The 24,044-nt window shown below is 39.8% G+C and overlaps 1 protein-coding gene and 1 long non-coding RNA gene across 3 annotated transcripts; one reads left to right on the forward strand and one right to left on the reverse strand.

The window, feature by feature from the left end:
• Positions 1–624: 624 nt before the first annotated feature.
• LOC134198164 (uncharacterized) lies at positions 625–9,089 on the reverse strand. 2 transcript variants are annotated; one of them, XR_009972795.1, is made up of 6 exons: positions 8,744–9,089; positions 7,513–8,683; positions 7,111–7,335; positions 6,916–7,029; positions 909–985; positions 625–860 (listed from the first exon to the last, which is right to left on the reverse strand). It is a non-coding gene; the product is annotated as an uncharacterized LOC134198164 (long non-coding RNA). The 2 variants fall into 2 exon arrangements; XR_009972794.1 differs by having other exon boundaries at positions 7,111–8,683.
• Positions 9,090–12,325: 3,236 nt separating this feature from the next.
• Positions 12,326–21,328, forward strand: LOC134176316 (sushi, von Willebrand factor type A, EGF and pentraxin domain-containing protein 1-like). Its single transcript, XM_062642986.1, has 21 exons — positions 12,326–12,501; positions 12,573–13,073; positions 13,138–13,632; positions 13,758–13,931; positions 14,070–14,243; positions 14,321–14,497; positions 14,579–14,770; positions 14,838–15,017; positions 15,965–16,150; positions 16,207–16,380; positions 16,645–16,830; positions 16,887–17,060; positions 17,690–17,884; positions 17,953–18,147; positions 18,203–18,385; positions 18,446–18,628; positions 19,246–19,473; positions 19,533–19,712; positions 20,527–20,688; positions 20,749–20,805; positions 20,877–21,328. Exons 1-21 carry the CDS (start codon positions 12,432–12,434, stop codon positions 21,185–21,187), a joined length of 4,377 nt encoding a protein of 1,458 aa, XP_062498970.1. The 5' UTR covers positions 12,326–12,431; the 3' UTR covers positions 21,188–21,328.
• Positions 21,329–24,044: the final 2,716 nt, after the last annotated feature.

Genomic DNA, 24,044 nt, shown 5'->3' on the forward strand with positions numbered 1-24,044 from the left:
GCCAGTTTCTTTCGCGCCCAAATGTTTGCGAATTTCTCAAGCTCGACAATCAAGGGCAGGTTAGACAATCATTGACTAAAGCTGTACAGTGCATGTACTACATGGTGGGCGGTTCCGATAATGATAACGTCTAGGTCATCTCTTCTTCACACTCGTAGGTCTATCACAGAGCTGACCAGGCAGGAATACGGTAGACTGAAGTTCCTAGTGTGAGTCCAGAGCAGGGTCAGGTCATCACTGTCCCCAGAAGCACTCTTTTCAGCAACCCCCACACCAGTACTGTGATGTCCAGTGAGTCTGTGTGCAGAAGACTGGCCGGAAAGATCAATCAAGACTGTGACTGTAAAGACGAAATCCAGGCTGCTGGATTCTTGTTTGGTGTATTTGATCTTGATGGAATTAGAGAGTTCCTAGCAATACATGAAGCCAAATCCATCGCCTCACAGGTAAATTTGATTGATGCAAGAAAGAACATTGTTTGTCGTACCGACCCTTGCATACATACACTTGACATGAACTTCACAGGAACATGCATGCACATGTATCTGGTAAATATAAGGGTATACACATCCAGTTGGTGCCAACAATACTGCTGACTTGGAATAAATACCGTAATTCAAACCACTCTGTGCCCTCTGTCATTTATTGTAATACATCTTCAACGTAGGTACAGAATATATTTTTAAAAAACCAGCAACAGGTCTCAAAGCAAACTACCATATGCTATACAGACACCATACAAAGCAACCTCTAATCTTCAAATATAAAGTAGTCACCTCTTTCTCGCCTAACGAAGATACAGAATTGACAATAAATATATCATTCATCTTGTCCTAATTCAACAGCTTCTAGGTAAGCCTCTAAAGAAGCACTCATTGATTTCCAAATTGTGAATTAGTTCCTCATACTTTGCGACTCAATTCCCTCTTTGAACAGAATAATTAGCTTACCACAAAAATTCCTTCAGCATGAGTAAAGTATGGTCCTAGGAGGAAAGTTGAGGAGTCATATAAATGAAGCAAACTACTATCAGACAGATCATATGCAATCACACACATTCAAATCTTTCAATTAAATCAATCAATATTAAAATCATGTCACAACTTTCTAGATTCAGAAACTAGTTTTATCAGTTTTGCTTCTCTACCATGCAATTATGCAATTCAGAAATAGTGCAATAGAAAACTTTTCATAATTGATATTACTTCAGGATTAGGGTTGCATGCCAACACTTCATAACCTGTCAGCTGAGCAAGCCACACATGGCCATTTAAACAGTTCATTAGGCAACTATATGGTGCTAAGTCTAACGTAATCGGCACTGCTCCAAACTGCAGTAAAGTTTTCAATTAATTATTCTTATACTTGGATGTACCAACAACTGACATTAATAGAATATCACTGTGCCACAACTGTCAACATTACCCTGCGAAAAGTAGCCCTGTTAGCAACATAATTCCACTGCGAAGATGTCTACCTAATTCTGCACTAGGGGGGTAACATGTTCTTTAATGTTTCTCCATTTAATTGTTTGTTAGGTCACTCTTGAGAAAAACTGGTTTTCCACAAATTTCACCATTCCTGACTTCTTGGATGTGACACCACTCGAAAACCAAAGTTTCCAGCTATTCAAGAACATGTTATGGAACCAACCAGCATCTGCCATAACAACGACATGTGGTAACTTAAGCAGTCATCAAATTTCCATGTTGACTTGCAATCGTTGGCTAACAGAGGACATTCTGCAAACTTGTCTATGTCTTAAATGAACGTTCAAGAGACTGTCTGTGCATAGTTCTCTCTGAGTATAACAAAACACGATTGCATAAAGTTGTTTTAGCAGCTGCAGAAGGCAAGGAAAACGTACGTCTTGCATTCTTGATTGTAAACGTTTCAGTAAATCAATTACTTCAAACCACCATGGCTTCCAACAAGTTGCTAACAGGAAATCACTGGGTGGTAGCTGCAATAGATGTCTGTGCTGAAACTACCTACTATTGTGATCCCTTAGATTTTCCTATTCCCATCAATCTGTCAGTCAAAACACAGCAGGTTTCTTTAGAACTGAAGAGGGTTCTTAGCAAGCAAATGAAAATGTTCTATCACACGATTGCAATGCATAAGCCGATGTTTGGCCCCAATGGTGAACACATCTGTTCTCGAAATTGTTTGAACTTTCCTGTTCAAAAGTGTTCATCGGCATGTGGAATAATAGCATTTACATTTGTTGCAATTTCTGCATTTACCCCAACAAATGTCTGGGAATGTATATGCTCACCCCACATGGCTCTGAATGAATTTGACTCTATTTTGGCAAGCAAGTAAATATTCACCTTACCTACGCAAGGTGCTAGCGTGTTGGATATCCACTCAGACTATTGACATGACAAACATCATCGATAAGTCTGCACTGGTACCCACAGCATCATCTTTTAACAAACAAATTTCATATCAACATCAAGCAAGCAGACTTACACTTAGCCTAAAGCAGAAAGACTGCAAAACTGAAGAAGACAGTTTTGGTCATAAAAATGCACCATGTGATGAAGGTACAGAGAATAGCAATGAAAGGAGTTCGTCTACTACTCTCTTGGACATCTCTTCTGTAACAGTTCCACAGCTCACAACTGGACAAGAATTTTCCTCCTTTGAAGAGCCAAAGCACTGCATTTCTAGTTACAAAAGAGCAACATTTGTACAACTTCACATTAGGAGATCCAGGTCACTAGAATCTGCCAACAATTAAGCGAGCAACTAAAAGAACTTCAATTCTGACTTAAAGTTTTCAGAATTACAGTATAACTGTGTTCATGGTGGAAAGCACTTCCAGTCACAGGGTACAGGAAAACACCCTAATCACTCGTAAGTCTCATTTGTTTGTCACAATAGCTATTCACCACCTTTATATGTACAACTTCACTACATTGCAGAACCTTTCAAATGGAATGCCCATGTTTTGTGAAAATTGTAGCATCAACAGATGAACAGAAATTGACCATCAACTGTATAAACCCTCAGCATAATCATGACATTAGCAAGGTAAGAATTATTGTCATCCTTGTATTCAATAATTAAATGGCATGGCATATTGCATTGCACTTGGCTGTATCATAGTACTTTAGAGATGATAAACAGCACCTTCTTGTTTTCATAGGAACTCTTCAGGCAACTACCACGACAGAGAAAGCTTTCCAATGATGCCAAGCAAGAAGCGCAAAAGTTACTGTCGTTACAAGCAAACAAGAAGATGGTTCAAGATAAACTGTCAAACAAAACAGGCCAAGTGGTTCTTTTAAAGGACCTGAGCAATCTATCTACACTACTGAAAAGTGGCAGTACCCGTAACAACTTAAAAGTTACTGTCAAGGAACTGACAGAGCAATATGGTAGGTTATTATGTAAGTTTAAATGCTATAGAATGTGTTGTTAATGTGTATTTGGGGTGGTCACGTGTAGGTTCAAGTGTGCATGTAATGACAAATGACCAAAAAGAACTATTGGGAGTCCATTTTCAAGATGACCAAATGAAAAAGGCATTTGATGCTTACCCTGAGATATTATCTATTTGATGCCACCTACAAGCTTCTTGAGCTGCAGTTCCCATTATACATTATCATCATAGAAGATGGCAGTGGGCAAAGTGAAACTGCAGCAGCATTTTTGTTACTTGAAGAGACTGAAACATCACTATCAAATCACAAGAAAACAATCCGTCCTGGACAGCTACCAGAGCTTTGATGGCAGACAAGGACATGACTGAACGTGACGTACTAGCATCAAATTTTCCAAATGCTGACCTTTTGGTTTGCCTCTACCACACTCTCAGGTCATTTTGACGAGAGATTTCTTGTGAAAAATGGGCATCACATCAGGTCAGAGAACCATGTGTTTGGACTTCTCCATCAAATGGCATATGCCACAAATGAAGTAAATATACAGAATTGTATCCTCGTTTCAAAACCTGCGTCCTGCAGCTGTAATCGACTACTTCAACAAGCAGTGGCATCCCATTTGTAAGCAATGGACAATGGGTATGAAATACAGCACAGGCAACTTCTTGAATGCGACCAACAATACAATAGACTTGAATCATAAATGCCAAATTAAAATCTGTCATTCCCCGTTTTTCCTCCATGGAAACATTCACTGAGAAGTTCTTTGGAATTCTGAGTGTACTACGGTCAGAACGAGATCATAATGTAAGTCTTTCAGTTTTGAAAGTGCCCACTGCATTCATTCAACCTCTGATGAAGCAAGCAAGCATTGTATGTGGTACCTTACTCCCTATGGCTATAAGTTCGTGAAAAAGCAAATGGATATGATTGCAAAAGTAGCATTAAAATGTGCAGAAAATCAGCAGTATCATGTGTCCTCTAGTGAAGGCAATATTACAGTAACTGCAACCTCATGCCAGTGTCTAGGATGGCTCTCAATGAGGCTCCCATGCCGTCATATACTGTCCACAAGGGCTGACATTGGCATGAGCTTATTCGACGAAGGATTATGTGACAAAAGGTGGACACTAAACTACTTCAAGTCAATGCACAGTCTTTTCAAAGGATTTTGCCAGCAATCAGTCGACTGCATCTCTTGTTACTAGCTCATTGCCTGAAACACGTTAACTCAGCACAACCACTCTCTCAGGTTTGTATTACATGGCTAGATCTAACTTCAACAACATTGCCTGCAGTATGCTCTGGTTCAATTGCAGAAATTTAAACTTGTTTCAAGAGTCACAAATATATTATTTACTCTAGCTTCAGAAGACTCTGGACTAACCTTTACCAAGCGATTAGAATTGTTGAAACAATTAGTTACAGCTTGGGAAAATAGAGAAACAGTTGCATTAGTCAATGGTAAGACCTAGTGGCATTATGTATACAAACTGTGTGCATACACCAATAAATGTGAGCAAACACACATGCGCATTGTACATATTTACTTTGATAAAGACAAAATGGTGTCAGTTTTGTTTTGACAAATACCTAAATGTGTGCAGACTCTACAAAAGAAAAGCAACAATATTCAAAAAATGAAACACACAAAAACAGAGCTCAACAAGGTAAACTCTTTTGCCACCCGCAATACTAATATTTAAAGGAAACAAGTTCTGACACTTACAGTTCTTTCAGTAAAAATGAAACAAGAATCAGAAATGAATGCCTGCATCCCAACACCAAATGCTGCAAAGGCAAACAGAAGACAACTAGGTATGTTCTTCAATTTTTGCATACTGCCTGATATTACATACGACAGTCAGTGTTGTTTCTTGTATAACAACAAAGAATGCATTGTTTGTAGTAGAGACCCGAGCAGAACGACTGGTTGAGAGTCAGCAAGTAAGTTAAATATATACTCCACTGACATGGTATTGTGAACTGTGATCACTATAGTTCTTCCTTTGATCTGCTCAAATGACTGACATACAGATAGCAATTATTGAACTAACCTTCTATATAGTATGATGCTATCACTACAAGTGTTTCTAGCCATTATGAGGAAAGTAGTGTCTTGATTATACAGTACCGTACCGTACCATACCAAACCATACCATACCATACCAAACCATACCATACCATACCATACTATACCATACTGTATTGTACTGCATTGTAATATACTCTACTATACTACCGTATTCACCTGTAATATAACGCCCTGGGCGTATAGAAAAGAAACGCTTTTTTTCTGAGCGTATACTAGGGCATGGGCGTTATTTTTGTCCCAAGCGTATACATGGTTGCAAAATGCTGTTGTTTGGCCAGTCATCATCTAAACACTGGATGACAGAAATACCACAAATGCTTGCAATTATCCATTTGCAAGATCAAAGGTACTGGTATCCATATAGCATCAGCATACACACAGAAACTACACTATACACGCAAACCAGAGTGGTCGGTCTGAAGTCAGTCAAAAGCATCAGGATTGGTAATTGCAACGAAGACATGAGTCTAGTGGTAAGCACTTTTACTCAACACTGACATAGCTCATCAAACGCACAAAGACGGAGACGAATGTTCTGCGGACCCCATTTCGTTTTGTCTGCGCACGCATATCCTGGGCTTATACTTGGGTATGGGCATATAGTTAGGCATGGGTGTATAGTTAGGCATGGGTGTATAGTTAGGCATGGGCGTATAGTTAGGCATGGGCATTTTTTTGGGCTGAAAGCTCTGACCTGTCACACATGGGCATATATACGGGCATGGGCGTTATTTCGGCATGGGCGAATAGCTACAGTATACTATACCATGTAATAATTATAGCATGAGTTGTGGAAATCCATGTACATTGTTATTGATCCAAAGCCTTCGAAGCTTATCAGTGAGCTAATTGACAGAACCACAGGTGAGATCCAATTATCTAGTTGATAAGCCTGAGAGGTTGAGGTGTCAATATAATATATGGACCCCATTACAACCATGCTATAAAATATTTAGAATATATCATGTGACCTTTAGAGGTAATGTGATTAGTGAATTTGGTACGTGGCAGTTTAGAACCTACCAAGACATTTCTATCATGTATAGAACACCCCATATTGACTCATCACAATGTCTAAAAATCATGTGACGTATTCTAAAGTATCCCTTACTTCACCACACCATATTGGATGTTATACCATAGTCACGTGACGTGCGACCAGTCACAAGCACGTATTGAGGTGGTGTATATGGCGTATTGCACAGCAAGTATGCAATAAGTTTTTTCTGCCTATTATCTTACTCTCATTTATACTTACATGTAACGTGACCATGTTATAAATAACTTATCGTATGATTAGCGGGCAATATGGCTTTACCGGCACTCAGAACGGGGTTATAAAGCCATATAGCACGCCCATCATACGATAAACTACACTTATACAATACTACTATAAATAAACAGATGTACACAGATATGAGGTCTTACCTCTTACAGTCTTCCAAGAGGATATAAGAGTTACGCGACCTCTTCTGGTTGTTTTTTGCCTTTCCCCCTCTTTCCAAAATGTTGAAATAAGGATTGATGCCTATTCTGGTTCTTCTACCCGAAAAAAACAGAAGAGAAAATCGTGTACATAACTTCTGTGCCATTTGCATGTAATAGACAGCCACTTGACTCTACCTAGCTTGTTGTGCTATACACCAACAATAGGGTACATGGCAACAGAGGAGACAGAGCCCATTGTTGTGAGACTTGATGATACTTCTTTCATTACCCATCAGATAAACAAGATGATTGACCTTCTTATACAGTTGGTAGACATGAGGCAGAATCGTTGAAAAACTAGACTTTCCTCCATCCAAGATATGAGATCTGCTTAAACCATATTGAAGGCATGTTTCATACCTAATTTCAAAAGGACCCAGTCAGGATGGGACGTACTCTAATGCCAACCTAACATGCATATGCTTAGCTCTGAACCTCCTTCTGTTAGGGTTAGGGTTACTTACGAGTTAGGTCAACGTTGGAGCCAGCACCAGAGTCAAAAACAACTATGTCCGTCCGCTTTCATTATCTACGTACCGATAAAAGACTTCTTTCTTGTGATGGAGATTTAGTTCATGAAGGTAACTGCTCCAACAGCGACTATTTGATCATGTTCCCCGACTGACTGACTGACTGACAAAAATCATTTATAGACACAAATTTCTAAATACAGAACACCAAAAGTTAAAAATATTATCGATGACAGTGGAATCACGGTCACAGCAAAACTACAAGTTAAAACTAAGCGCAAATAGTAGAGATCAATTCTAATGAAAAGCATCTTGAATGGCACTGTGCGCTGACTGACTGACTGATTAACTGCCGTTCGTTAGTTGCAACACGTATCTGTCTACACAGAGACACACATCTAAAACATAAATCTGTCTAAGCCACTAAAGTAGCACTGGAGAAAAATGGATTAACTAAATGAATTGTCTCTGACTGTTTGTATCACATTATCTCTTCTTGCTAAATCACAGGATAATGACTTTGAGAAATCAAAGTTAGCCAATGAATTCAAACAAGATCTCCAGAGTGAGTATATAAAAATGAAATCAGCTAGAGTGCAGACAGTGTACTCAGTATTTGGTGCATTGACAATTACATTTGTTCATGTCAGGTATCAAGATGCCGTCTACATATCGAGAGGAAGACCAAAAGGCCACGAACTAACAGTGATAGGCCTGGGATCAAAAAAGAAGAAGTCTCTGAAAACTCTCCAGCCATTTACTAAGTTTCACACATCAGTAGAGAAGAAGGGTAGGTATTTATCTGGCCTAACAAGCACATCCAGCTAGTTACTCTGTACATTGTGCAGTAATGCTAGAATGGTTCGTGGACGCAGATTTGGCAGCAGGTGTGCTGAAAATTCACAACAACTGCTCTTATGACACTAGTACCTGCAGACTGCTGCTGCAAAGGAAAAAGGACTGTCCGACGAAAGGGGCGTTACCTCGACTCAATGAGCGTGCGCTGTCTCTCCTGGAGAGTAGCAAACGGAGACAGTGATAGTGTTGTTGTGTTAGCTAGTCATTTTTAAACCTATCTCAGGTGCGAAGTTGCAGAATTGCGTTTTCGTTTTCATGGGGAGGTCGTGTCCGGTGAATGATGGTGGTGTCCGATGGTGGTGTCCGATGAACGGGGTCGCAGAGAAGGATCACGTTTACCGCCCTAGCATAACCGTTTCAAGCCTTTGGAAGTCCCACGTCTAGAATCACAGTCTTTACTAATTCTTTTTACTGTGGGCTTTAGCAAAGCTCAGTCTTACTTCGTTTACTTCTTGCACAGCTATCCGATGATTGATGGTGTCCGATAGCAAAGGCGTCGCTCTAGTAGAGTTACAGTTGTCGTCTGAAGATGTTGACAGGCTAAAGAAGCCGTTGCACTGTCTTCAGGAGGAACTGGCAGCAATATACGGCATTCCGACTTCAAATCAGTTTACTTTCAGAGAAAAATTTCATCCGTGTTGTCGCTGCTGCTGCCACAAGTCGACGTCCTCGGACAACTCGCTGAGAGAAATTTCGTAAAGGTCTCGACCATCAGCGTACTGAAATTTAGCATTGTAGCAACATCGGCTGTCGGAATCTAACAATTTGAGGTCTCTAGAACTTATCGAAAAATGTCCCGGCTGTCCTCCACGCGTGGGGGTGGTCAGTTTAGCTCACGTGAGTGCAACCGTGATAGCATATTGGTAATGTCACAACAATTTAGTAGCTGTAACCACGTGCTGGTATATGCATGCACTGAAAAGGACTAGCTGCCATTATACTGTAACTTGTACGGTCAGTTAAAATTTGAAAATTTAATGCAAATTTTAACAAAATAAACACGTTATATAAAAAATTAGAAATTAAAAAATTAAAAAATTGAAAGTTGAAAATTTGAAATTTGAAATTTGAAATGGCCGAAAGACCCACTGACCCTTGTACCTCTCATACATGCAGTTCTGTAATCCTAGATCAATGGCTTTCCATTGTCACACTAAGCTAGGCAAAATAGCCCCATACACAATGACTTGCAAAATATGGACTTTAACAGACCTGCAAAGCAGTCTTGTGTATGTCCTACTGCAGTATGTGTCTACTATAGCAACCTTTCTGCAGTGAGTAGGACAGACAATGTGAACGAATTCAGTTTCTTTGTCAAGGGTGCTAGGAAGCAAAATGTTGATTGCACTGAAATTCTCCAAAATCATTGATGCTTGGCTAAAAGCGTCACATTCATGGAAAAGACTGTATAGTGAGTATGAGATCGGTTGATTACTTGAATTATCAATCTTGGGTAAGGTTAATTTCATCAAGCTTAACTTAATTAAGCCACTATGTCATTAGGGCATGCTGTACAATAATTCTAGAAGTTACATGCAAGGAGAAACCCAGTCAACAAAGACAAGATTAATTAATATAGGCAAAATATGACAGGAAATAGAAGACTAAAATGAGTTCCATAAAGAGTACATACTTCAAGCATATGAGTAGTTGTTTAAGCTGTACATTCATGTATCAATAAAAAAAAGTCTTTCCCTTGTGGACTGAGGCAATTCAAGTAAATGGCTAATTAATGGCAAAAATGTGACCTTATGACATGGACACTATATTTCTCCTGCCTGGTATGACAATAAGCTAGCTTCCTAATATTGGTTAGATTTTGGTATTTATTAGAATGTACTGGACAGTAAGACTAGTGAGAGACTGGAAACAGTGTATGCCCACAGCTAGGGCTTGAAGAAGTGAGAGGTCAAGCAACTTTGAGACTGAAATACTAACTAGGGAAAGTACATATGTACGAGATGGTATAGAACCAATTAATGGCTATATACTTAATTAATTAATTGTTAGTATTGATTTTTGTTCGTCCTTTTGTGTGTATGTCATGTTGTGACTACGTAATTTGTCGTTAGTGTGTATGCCTTCGGGTACTGTACCATCTCGGTAAGAAACAAGTAGATATTATATCAATTATTAATTGCTATTATTTATTAGTGCCCAGACTTTGGTTTATCTGTTCACAACAAGCTTCTACCAACCATCTAGAATCACCAGGATATTTGTCATTCCATCCTCGCAGAGTGGTTCACCGAAGGTGTCAGAGAGACTAGGTCATCGTGCCGGCGAATCTGACAAGCGCAAGTACAGCAGTAGAGTGAATACAGGCCCGTAGGAAGCAAATAAAAAGTGGTACGGCCTAACGCACGGTAAAGGGCGTGGCTTTTAATTTAGTGCGCGTTAAAGTGCGGCCATGGGCGCAGAGAAGGGTCTGGCTAGGCGAGGCTACAAAAAGTGGTGCGGCCATGGCCGCACCAGCCGCACCGGCTCCTACGGCCCTGGAATATACACAACAGGCGAAGAGTTACTGTGATAATAGCCTCAGACAATTTTCTAGATACCTATAGAAACGGTCTGGCTACGCGAAACTAGGCGAAGAGACGTACGTCAGTACAGTACCTTCCAAATGAGGCAACCGGTGGTGAGAGACTTCTAGCCTTCTCCGCATAGAGTAGCTCGAGTCCGACTTTAAAAACGAAACACGAGCTAGGTTTGTCGGAACAATCGTACAATAGTTTCCAAAGTTTCTCAGCCACGAAGTTGGCCAAGCCTGGAGCTTGCAATACAGCAACAGAACAGATGCATCGCAACAAACAGAATCCGAGCTAAAATTTAACTACGATGCTCGATATGATCCGGGACTCTACGACTGCTTGCGTCGTTTGAAGAGAAACAGCGGCGGTGTCTCGTGTCACCTAATTATCATTCTGTAGATCTTCTCCAACCGCATGGGAAGTAGCTAACCTCAAACACAGTCATTGCGCAATAAATGGTAGTCAAATGTACAATGATGGCATTGTTTATGCGGCTTCCGCTACCGTGTCCCAGGTTGACCTCTGCGTAGTACGGAAGAAACGGTGTAATCTAGGTGTCCGCCTACGCGCTAATTGGATTCAGAAACGCATTGTCAATGACCTGGTCGCTGCGACTGCCACTATATCTAGGCTGAGATTCTCAAAAACGGGACGTCTGTTATCTAGACACAACAACACGCCCGTACGGCCACCAAAGTTATCTTACAGCACTGGCACTCTTGGAGAGATACTACAAATCTGGGAGTGACCTTGTGGGCGTAGTTTCCGCGACTACCGAATTTTACCGCAGACCAACATCTCATCGCCGCTTTCAGCTAGGCATTGGCGAGCCAGCACTAGAAGGAATCACGTCGGTTTTGGAACAGCTCTCTTTATCTAAGGTAGATATCTGCATTCATGTACAAGCTAAGTTGACTTTCATCTACCTAGTGTGTGTAGACTTCAGGCTTGTGTACGTGTCCGTTCCGCTTTTGCGCGGTTTAGCAGTAGTTGTACCGTTCCGAACACGCGCAATTTGATTTGAATCGGTAGACCGCGGTGTAGCTAGCGAAGCCTACATCAGTGAGAATTCTGCGATCAAGAATTACTTTTTGGTTTGTGGGGCAATGTGTGTGTGTGTGTGTGTGTGTGCGTGCGTGCGTGCGTGCGTGTGCGTGCGTGCGTGCGTGCGTGTGTGTCAGTGTGTGTGTGTGTGTGTGTGTGTGTGTGTGTGTGTGTGTGTGTGTGTGTGTGTGTGTGTGTGTGTGTGTGTGTGTGTGTGTGTGTGTGTGTGTGGTGTGGTGTGTGTGTGTGCGTGTGTGTCAGTGTGTGTGTGTGTGTGTGTGTGTGTGTGTGTGTGTGTGTGTGTGTGTGTGTGTGTGTGTGTGTGTGGTGTGTGTGTGTGTGTGTGTGTGTGTGTGTGTGTGTGTGTGTGTGTGTGTGTGTGTGTGTGTGTGGTGTGGGCGTGGCTTAGGCGTAGGCGTGTTTGCGTGGTACGTAGGCGTGTTTGCGTGGGCGTTTGGGTGTAGTTATCTGTCAGTGTCTGTACACAGTTGATCACTTAGCTGAACATATAAATTTTATCTTTTTAACATCTTTTGCAGTGATTTGGTAAAGCATGAACTGGAATTTGTTTCTTTTCACATGTCTGACTACGACGAGTATATTTCTTCTTCAACGTTCTGAAGGTAACTGAGAAAAATTTACAGTAAAGTTGAAGAGGCTTCTAGTGGTTTTGATTGATGTTTGACATTTGCAGGAAATGAAATATTTCTACATGCTGCTTCAGCTACGCTTTCTCCAAATACTTACAGTAAGCAAAATCCTCAAACTCATGCCGTCGAATGGGCTAGAGCGTCCAATGCCATTGATGAAGACAACAGAGAGGGAAGTAGCGGTGGGACGTTTGACGAATTTATGAAATGTGCAATTGCAGCTGCGGATCCAGTCGCCAGGCAGTCTGGAAAAAAACCAATGCAGTACTTAAAAATAGAAATGACACGCGAGGAGGACATTTCATACGTAAAACTACATCTGAGAGACGGTTTGAACAGACGAAGGCAACAGAATGGACTTACGGTCAGTGTCAGCAACAGCGACAACATCGATTCTGCTACACGTTGTAGCGATAAAGTGTACAATGCTTATACGCATGGGCAATCGCCAGTGTTTGTTTGCATGAATCAAGCACGCTACATTTGGGTCGTACTACCAAACAGTCCATGGGATCTTCAAGTTTGCGAAGTTCGAGCATACACTGGTACGTAAAATAAAACATGGATGATATGCACTAAATGGCATGTAGTTTGTTCCTATCTACTAAGGTCCGATGAATTTGAATGTTACGGGAATTACGTCCTTGTCAGACGGCCCATTTACTTTAGAAGGTGTCACGGGAAGCGCTGCTAATGCTGTTGATGGCAAATCAGCGATCGGTCAATCAAAAGGACTTGGTTTTGGTCAATCAAAAGGACTTGGTTTTGGGTCCTGTGCTGTCAATAATTACAGAAGAAACGACAAAGTTCAGTTTCTTCGCATTTTTCTCTATCAAAGACAACCGATTCTTTCTGTTCGTTTGCACTTGAGAGACCCAGCAGAAGGCTTTACAGCAACAGGCTATTACAGCAGACTCGGCAGCGTAAATGTTAGCGTTGGTAACTTAAGCAATGTGAACGATGCACGACGACAGTGTGGGTCGTCGTATCAAGCAAGCCAAGGACAATCACCATTGTTTATCTGCTATGCTACTGGAAGTTATGTCTGGTTGACTGTAAGAGCAAACTATTTTCTTGAGGTCTGTGAAGTGGAAGTTTATGCAGGTAAGGAATACACATATCTAGAGGATCACTTGTCAGTGTCTTTTATTCAATGCTGCAATTGAATACGTAAACGTTGTAAATACCGCTCGTCTACGTATTTACGTGAAAGGATGTTTGTATGACAGATGTTCATTGCACTCCTCCTGATGCTCCTGCCAACGGCAAATACAGTATCACAAATGATTCCGTGGGTGGGTCTTTGTCAGTGGAATGCAATGAAGGGTATAAACCCACATCTTCTGACCCGATTACATGTGAGAACAGTGGAAATTGGAGTCAACCGTTTCCAACGTGCAAAGGTAAAAAGTTGAATTAAAACTTTAGTACAAGTGCTTATTGACAAAAATTTGCATGTATAGTTGCTTTGTAGTTTTATGAATCTGTGCTGCAAATTGTGAGACTATGAATTTATGCTATGGTTTCGTATTATCTTGTAGCTGGTTGTAATAAACATGACAATCCACAGAACGGGAATGCTTTGGCGTCTACTGATGAATCTGGAGAAATAACAAACGTAGCATACTCTTGCAACAAAGGCTACCATCTTATTGGAAACAAAACTCGAGAATGTGATCATGGAAGTTTGACGGGAGATCCTCCAATATGTCAGGGTAAGGCAATTCGAATATTGTATAGTTATTAATATATTAATCAACAAATCTTTGTTTTATCATGTTTGCGTATTTAGCGGTGAGTTGTGGATTACCTCCTACCGTGAATAACGGAAATTATTCTGGAAAAGTGTTTTCTTACGGAAACACAGTTGAATACACATGCAAAAAGGGCTATCATTTGGAGGGTCCTAGAGTCATCATATGCCAGAGTAACAGGACGTGGAATATAACAAAGAATTTGAAGTGTGAACGTAAGACATTTAGCATTACTCTAACGCGTGTGCACGTGGTCTGCGTGTGCAAAAATTACTTTATTTTATTTTTGACTACAGTTTACTGTGAAAGACCTGTAATTCCTCATCCTGGACGAATCACCAACATTTCACCTGACATTACTGAATTTCCGTTGAACACAACATTGAAATACGGCTGTGAAACAGGATACCTACTTGCAAATAATTCAGGAAAGTACAGTACCTGTCGGTCTAACGGGTCATGGTCATTGGAATCTCCTTCATGTCATGGTTGGTACATACTAATCACACAAAGTTATGGTTCATTTCTTGCTCTTGCTCAATCATGCCTTTCTAGCTGTCACATGTCTTCCTCCAATTTCTTCCTCTAAACGGAACTATACCATTCTAGACGAAAAGTTCTCTTATCAGGGTAGATTAAGGTTTACGTGTTCCAGCGGATTCTACCTGAATGGCTCAGAGTATGCACAATGCCAGGCGAACGGAACTTGGAACGCATCTTTACCTTCATGCATACGTAAGTGATCAATGTCGCATGAAGTCCCAATTACGTTGTTTTGTGCATAATTTACATTTTGGTATTACTATGCTCAAGATTAGTTATACCTCTTGATGAATTTGCAAGTTTAAAATAATATTGAGATAGGTTGCGCAGTTACATTAATTTAACTTACATGTGATAGCTTGATGTTAAAGAATTTGGTTTTGCCTATGAAGATTGATGTGATTAGTGAACACGTAATTAAGACTTGAACGGCTAATTAAGTGATTTCTGAAGACCTGATAGGAAATTCAAATTGACCTTCAACAGAGCTGAATTTGCAGCAACGTTATCAAAATTTTGGACTAAAGTCAGGCTACGCACAAAACACAAGAAATTATGCAGTGGGTATACCTACTTGAGGCAACAGAAGGCACTTATTGAATTATAAATTTCAAATAAGTTTGTGCATTGAATTTGTAACAAATTATTGTGATGTAACGTAAGACTAACAACACCAGTCAACAATTTTGAGACCAGAACATATAGAGCAGTCAGTTTACAATACCATGGATGCTTTTACGGACACTATAGATACCAAGCACATTGATGCACATTTATTGTTATCACATTAGAATATATTTATCGAATATCTTTATCTGTCGCTAGCCTTTTGTGAACCTCTTTAAACATCAATAACGGAAACCCGTTCAATATGATAACTAGGGACATCATGAAGCATGTTACAGTACGGTGACCTATGTGATAACACTTATTTATGAGTTACCACACGGGCAAAAGAGAAAATCGGACAGTGGTCATGCATCAACAGCATCAACGCTGTTCTTTTTACACATGTAAAATATTATGAGTATATCAAGGAAACATAATACTTGATAATTTTAATTTTTCTTTTTGCCAATGCAAGGTATATGACTCCATGGTCTTGATGAGTGGCTAATCGTATGTATATGTTCATTTAGCGTTTTGTGAGCCTCCTCAACTCACGAATGGATACCTTGAATTTAGCGACAATAATGGAGAGCATGACGTTGATAGTACAGTGATGTACCATTGTGATCAAGGTTTTGAGTTATCTGATGACAAATGGAAAACAAGAAGATGCCAAGAAAACAGAAAGTGGTCAGGAACGGCACCAACATGTTCTCGTAAGTATTTTACAAAATTGTTGTCAAAACAATACTTCTTGCAACATTTATTGTAGGTGTCAACTGCGGAGCACCTACTGTTTCGGGGAATGGCTACTATACTGGACAGACCACCACCTACGAGTCTATTATAGAATTCGGTTGCAACGATGGCTATTACATTGACGGTGCTAAGAAAGCCAAATGTCTCCATACAAAAGAGTGGGACAAGAAGGCACCAAAATGCATCCGTAAGTAAACATGATACATTTCAAGGACAGATGCAGCAATTTAAAATTGTGGTTCTCTTGGTTTACGAAATGACCATATAACATCTAGTATCTGTGCTTTGAAGACATTTACAAGACTTTTGATAGATAATCTGTAAAATCTTTATGAGCAGTAACCTGAACTTCAACAGTTTTAATATTTAACCTGAACTTGATAGTTTTAATATCTTGTTGCTATGTAACCCTAGACTTGATGATTGGCTAACGTCTTACTTTTTCATTTAGCGTTTTGTGAGCCTCCTCAACTCACGAATGGATACCTTGAATTTAGCGATAATAATGGAGAGCATGATGTTAAGAGTACAGTGACGTACCGTTGTGATCAAGGTTTTGAGTTATCTGATGACAAATGGAAAACAAGAAGATGCCAAGAAAACAGAAAGTGGTCAGGAACGGCACCAACATGTTCTCGTAAGTATTTTACAAAAATGTTGTCAAAACAATACTTTTTGCAACATTTATTGTAGGTGTCAACTGCGGAGCACCTACTGTTTCGGGGAATGGCTACTATACTGGACAGACCACCACCTACGAGTCTATTATAGAATTCGGTTGCAACGATGGCTATTACATTGATGGTGCTAAGAAAGCCAAATGTCTCCATACAAAAGAGTGGGACAAGAAGGCACCAAAATGCATCCGTAAGTAAACATGATACATTTCAAGGACAGATGCAGCAATTTAAAATTGTGGTTCTCTTGGTTTACGAAATGGCCATATAACATCTAGTATCTGCACTATTTAAGTAAAACCTAATTATTTTAACTGACTTCTGTTCAAAATTGAAATACAGTCGAATTGTATAAATTTACATCCATGTGAGAACTTATCAAATTGTTATAGTTTATACAGTTATAGGAGACTTGAACTTGTCTTGTGAGTTCTGGTTTGTGAAACCACACGAATTCCCTCTGAATCCTCCCTTGCATTGAAGCAAGGGACTGATGTAATTTGTGTAATTTATTCTCTCGGAATACTATTCTACAAAGCAGTATAGTTAGTTGGGAGTTACTACTACGTGACAATCGTGTGATAGGAATGAACAGTTTTAGGTGCACTACTAAAGTTTTACTACTTCCGGCAAATTTTTGTAATTTGTCATCAATAATTTATGGAAAACAAATGCAAATCCCAAAAATAAATACCAAAACTGGCACATGTCTGTGCATTTTGAAACTTACATTACATATTACTATTACTCGAGTAACTATAAAGCATGGAATGCACAATCTCTGACAAAGTGATAAGTTTATTTGCTTGTATTTTACAGCATTCTGCAGGAAGCCGTCTATTCTTGATAATGGTGTCATCGTTGTTTTGAAACGTGGTGCAAATGACAACCAGTTGGACGTCGGTACTCTTGTGGAATACAGATGTCTTCAGGGATACGTGTACAAGGTTAAGTCCAACATTAGGAAATGTACTGGACCGCTCACGTGGTCAGGAGTGGCACCCAAGTGCACACGTAAGAGTGCAAATAGCAGACCTTAATCGTCCTATAATTTGTATCTGCAATCGGAATCAATATTTTAGGGGGAGATTGCGGAAAATCTATTAATGTTGAAAACGGCTTTTGTAAATTTACGCACAGTTATATGGACGGCAAAAGAACGTGTGAATGCAACTCCGGCTACAAGTTTCCTGATTCTCTTGATCGGGAAAAACTTGCGACGTGTAACGTCGCCCAAAATGTTGCAAAATGGAGCAAGTCTCTTCCAATATGCAAAAGTATTAACGTTAGCTTTGTTGACTGTCTTTTATTCTTAATCTTGTGCATGTGTAGAGATAACGTGTCCACCATTGGTTCAAAATAGAAGATTAAACACATATTTGAACTACACCGGAAATCATTACATGAACATTTCGACATACAGTTGTCCGTCTGGCTATAAAGCAGTGAAAGGTCACTTCCAGAGACGTTGCCAATTTGACGAAACGTGGACGAACCAATCTCTGGAGTGTGCCAGTTAGTAATGTGATGACTGTTTTGTCGTTCGCGTGAGTAAGATAAATTGTCATTCTTTAGAAAAAACGTGTGGTCGTTTAGAAAATCCTAGAAATGGCTTTGTAATACAAGGACAAACTAACGCAGATGAATACGGTAGACAAGTGACATATTTCTGTAACACGGAGTTCAAGATAAAGGGTTCTGAAGTTAGAAAATGCGGCGCTTCAGGACAATGGGACGGAGAAGAACCGATTTGTCAACGTGAGTACAAATCATTTTGCTAAGACAGTATCAGTAGTATTAACAATTTTAGGTGACAGGCTTAAAAGATGTTGTACGTGTGTGAGATTTGAATTGCATGTATTGGCCAGAATTACTACATTAGGGAACGCATTTATGACGTTGTTAACAACGTGGGCAGTCACACCATCAGGCTTAAGCTAGACAGTTCCCATACATGGCATCATCAGTGGCGTATGGCGATATATTCTAAAAGGGCATTCAATATCAATAAACAGTATTATACTAGCTAATAATTGAGGTTAATGTCAGTTTGCAAACAAGAAGCAGAAAACAGAAATTTTTGTTTTTTATTGACAAGTAGGGTAATGGGTTGGGCTAACAATTAAGTGTGTCACTCTCTATATTTTGGAGGATCGGTGCCTATCCTTGGCCCCTATGGAGCTACGTCACTGGTATTGTATGCCAGTGTACAAGCTAGGGTATTTAGCTATGTACAAAACATGCGGACTAATTTTTTCAGTGAGACTTATGGCATGCTGACAGACAGCAACAAAATAAGTTGACCTGTACATACAAGTTTGAAATAACCTGCATGACATTGTCTGATCTCAATTAACATAACTTATTGTTATTAGACGTATGCGCAGCTGTCAATTGCCAGCCATCTGAAGAGTGCCACTACAACAGCGCCACGAAAAAAGGCGAATGTCGGTGTATGGATGCATCTCAATGCCCATCGGATTTCGATCAAGTTTGTGGCTCAAACGGGAAAACCTACAATAACAAATGTTTGATGAAAGTGGCAACCTGCATTGAGGGAAGGCACGATGTTACCGTTGCAGCAGTAGGAGGATGCCGCTTTGGTACGTATCACAAACACAGTTTTTTACTAGATCTGTTTCTGACTCATCTAATGACGTAGGTGGAGTTTGCAGTGATTCTCAACCAGCACCTCCAAATAGTGTTACGTGCAGAGCACATATCTACAGATATTGGTTCAACTCTAGCAGCGGACAGTGTGAACGTTTCCCCTACGGCGGCTGCTTTAAAGGAAAGAACAACTTCTACACGCCAAACGATTGTGAACAGACATGCATTCATAGTAAGTTCTTTCAAGAATGCTATACATGGTGTTACTTGGTACGAGGGTGTAGCTTCCCAAATCTGGAGGGTGAGCAAAGTTTCTGATTACTGACATCCTCGAAGTAACAGTTCATTTATTTAAAACAAGAGCTCTAGAAGTAACATTCCGCTATACCAGTTACTCTAAACACATTCGCCAAGACGAGAGTAATGAATGATGGTTATATTTATTTCCAACCAAAAGGCACAGCATACCTAGATGTCCATACACGAGAGGTTCTTAAATCCTTTCGTCTGTGTTGCGAACTCACAACTAGTTTATTAATATCATGTACAGTAGCCTTGGAAAACGAGCTCATGCCTTCTTTATTCTGGCGCGCACATGAGGTAAACATTACTGGAGTGGAAGTCTGTGCCCAAGCCATGATTCCTGTGGTTTAAAGAGTGATGTCATCATACCCCTGTCTGGACTTTAACTGGAACTGGTATAGCCAATTTTTAGGTTGTAGGATAATGCAAGTTAAGTTACGTCGTGCACGCTTACCTAAGTCAGATGCAATTTTACTTTGTATTGGCAGTAACCGCATGTTCTAGTACGTGAAATTGTCAATATCTACAAGAGCGACACAAGAATTTCCTCCAGTGTAGATTCACTTGTAAGTTTACCCAGAAGCTTTCCAGCATGCACGGGTATGTTGTTAAAGCTATCAAGTTAAATAAACAATAAACTCTGCTTAAATTTACTCATGTAACCTGGAATATTAGTTTTGAAATAGACATCATAAATGTTTAAAAATTCTGGTCTGCTTTTTCATGATTTTGTTGATTGATAGGTGACGTTTGCAAACTACCGTTTGATGGTGGTAAATGCAACGTGATGGAGAGCAGACGATATTTTTACAACTCTTCATCTAAGCAGTGTCAGGAATTCCAGTACGGTGGGTGTTTTGGTAATGAAAATCATTTCTCAACTAACGACCTATGCTTGAAGAAATGTCAGTACCAGATGGTTTTGTTTGATGACATACAGTTGATTTTGATTGCATATTTTGAAGGTTGCGAATGTTCGTCTAAAGTTCCTCGAAAAGATGCTATCTCAAACAATGCAGCATGTAAAAGATTTAAATTTTTATATGTATGTCATTGCATAGCTCTTACGTACGAACGTGTTCGTTTGCATTAGTGGTTGTGGTACAAGTAAAGTCGGTAGAAACGTCCGGCAGTGGGAAGGTCATCTACAACGTCAAACTGACAGAAATATGCAAAGCAAAACGTGGTCGGCCTAAAAAGTTAAAGATTGGAAAGTCACTGTCTGTGTTTGCAAATCAAGCATTCGACCAAGCCTCCAACTGCTTGTGTCCAAAGTTAGTAAATGGTAGAACTTACCGGGTTGCCATCAATCTACGAGCAGGTGGAAAACTGAATGAAGTTGAAATACCGAAGTTGTTCTACTTGAAGGAGTCAAGTTCTTGCGATAATTCTGGGACCAAATGACGTTAGTGTATGGGAAGTTATAGACATAAAGTCAAACATCTAGGCATTAAGTGTTATTCGAGACAAACAATTTAATTGTTAATGCAGCAGTAGTTTGTGATGAGATTTATGATCATAATGAATATTGATTGTTTGAGAGTACATGCACTTATATATTCACCCTGGGACCTGTGCATCTTTTTTTCTGGTAATTTCTGCAAACCAGGAATCGTTGGACCTGATACTAACAGTGCCCGCTTGACGCGCACTGACACAGTATACAGATCGGGAGCTGCACGTTACTAAGTTAATATAGGCTAAGCTAGCGTACACATCGAGAGACTCTAGTGTTTTTTCCGCACATGTATGTCTTTCAACGATTTCTACAGATGAATGCGAACACATTCTAAACCAGGGTTTACAACGCGTTCCACTCACCTCCACAACAGAGCCCGGCAGACCGCCAGTTGCTGCGTAATTCTGTCTGTCTCTGTGTTTAACTTCGTCTGTCTGTCTGTCTGTCTGTCTGTCCGTCTGTCTGTCTTTCCGAATGCCGCGAGAACTTGTTGCAGCGTCGCAATCTGTGTCACAAATAATATTTTGTCCGCGGTGTCCTGTCGTCTGCATGTCTCCCGAGACTTTTAAAATGTCCCGCAAAAAGCGTGACCACCTGACTGCATGTACGCTAGCCTATGATTGGTTAAATTCAACGACCGGCCGCAACTTGCCGCCTAGCTAGATAAGAAAGTTTCCTAGTGACTATCTCCAGCTGCGTGCTGTGGAGAGTGCCGTTTTGCCGAGCGGCAATCGTTCGAAACCACCGTCCCTTTCATTCTAGACACTTACACAAAGTAAAGCCTGCATGGTTCCACTTCATGGACCACTTCGACAGAAGCGGCGTTGTTTGATGTTGACGCTGCATGGAGTAGGATTTCATTTCTATATTTCAGTGTCAGGGCATCAACATTGTAAACTAGGCTTAGGCATTGTGCCACTGCCTCCAACAAGACGTATTGTATAAAGTTGGTCTAACGCAGGTATATGTACTGTATTGACATTGAGACGTAAACCAATTGTTGTAATGTGACCTTGGTGTAAACAAGATCATTGTCTGCATACAAAAGTAAGGAAAACGAGATGCGCGCGCTAACCGTATATATATATATATATATATATATATATATATATATATATATATATATGAATATATATATTTTAATACATATATTTTCTCTATTCTACTATAGTTTCCCAACCCCAACCCCAAAACAACTATCTCAAATTAATCCAATATATGTTCATTACTATATATATATATATATATATATATATATATATATATATATATATATATATATAACATGGTTGACCTCTAAATTCAAGAACATTTTCACAAGTACTGCTATATAGTCTACCAAAGATTGCAGGTCTTCAGAAAACAACGCATATAGTTCTACTTACTGAAATTTCATGAAATCCCCTTGCAACCATTAGCACTTCTGAATACGTATCTTGCAGTTGAATGATAATTGGCGTTAGCTAGACCTTATTACATTAGACTAGACAAAGTATTACTTTGTACTATGAAAATATAGGTGGAGAAATGAGACATACATGATAAAAGCATGATTATGGTTGGAAAAAAGCTGCTGTCTAATGCTATATTGATTTGTTTAATTCTACTTTCTATTGCCATGAGGCAAATCTGCTTTGTGTATTAGTAAGTTACATTGTTTGTTCGTTTGTCTGCCTGTCTGTCTGTTTGTTTCCATGTGCATCCGTCTGCATGTCTATCTGTTTCTATGCATGTCTGTCCGTCTGTCCAGACACCAGTATTTAAAACAGATGATACAATAGAAATTGTCGTCTTTGATACATCCAACGAGTCCAGTCAGATGTCAGTATGGCTTAATAACCGGTCAGTGGGTGGTCCGGCCGTTTAATTTTCTACATTTCAATTTTTATGTTTTTGTTTTTCAATTTCCAATTTTAATTTTTAATTTTTAATTTAATTTTTATTTTTCTTATTTTTTTACTTACTTTCTTATTTAAAATTTTTGTTTTTATTAAGTTCTAACTTTTAACTGTCAATTTTTAATTTTTTATTCTCCTTTTATTTCTTTGTAAACTGGTTTTTCATCTTTTGATGTTTGATTCTTGTGATCTTTAGATTTATGTTTTAAAGTTTGATTTTAGGCACCTATGTGTTCAAAACTAGAAACTTGAACGCGCAGTTCGCTTATTCAATATCTAACATGAATAGAAAATTGAAATGACCGAAGACACTAGACACAGTGGGGGTCTCAGCGGGGCTTCCATTCGAACTCGTCAGAAGATCACATTTCCAACACACAAGCAGGTGTTTGTGTTTACTTTACTTTCCGCATGTGCCAAACCACGTTGGCTGCTCTTGGCCGCGGACAACTCCGATCTGACACCCAACGTTGTGCCAGTGAATACCGCTGTCCCTAGCTGTGTAGGTACGTGCATTGTACACAACACGCTACCTTTACCGTAGATGAACTGGTTGGAGGGGAAATGATACCAATATATAGGCATCTAGACAGGCTCCGCACTAGCGGATCGCCGAGTTGGCAACTGTGGTGACGAAGTCTAGAGACTCGTTTGTTGTCTAGGAAAAATCGAGACACAATTAAAACATCGAAACCGTCAACCTACTACAATTAATTAAGTAGTAGACTACGCGCTTTCACGGGCACACTCTAGATGTAGTACACGGTACCGGTATACCGTATACAAGGGTGGGCGTGGTACCTAGAGCAGGTTATACATTTTTCAATAGCATGACGTTGCACAACTCACCAAGTAAACAGAGATGCACGTCCATCGTTTTCTACAACGCCTTCTGAACTCTAGT

This window comes from Corticium candelabrum, chromosome 2 (genome assembly GCF_963422355.1).
Source record: "Corticium candelabrum chromosome 2, ooCorCand1.1, whole genome shotgun sequence".
Lineage (NCBI taxonomy): Eukaryota > Metazoa > Porifera > Homoscleromorpha > Homosclerophorida > Plakinidae > Corticium > Corticium candelabrum.

Coding starts and splice junctions, on each gene's coding strand:
- LOC134176316 (XM_062642986.1), top strand. CDS start 12,432: ATGAACTGGAATTTGTTTCTTTTCACATGTCTGACTACGACGAGTATA. Junction 13,074..13,137: donor CGAAGTTCGAGCATACACTG/GTACGTAAAATA, acceptor CTATCTACTAAG/GTCCGATGAATTTGAATGTT. Junction 13,932..14,069: donor ACCGTTTCCAACGTGCAAAG/GTAAAAAGTTGA, acceptor ATTATCTTGTAG/CTGGTTGTAATAAACATGAC.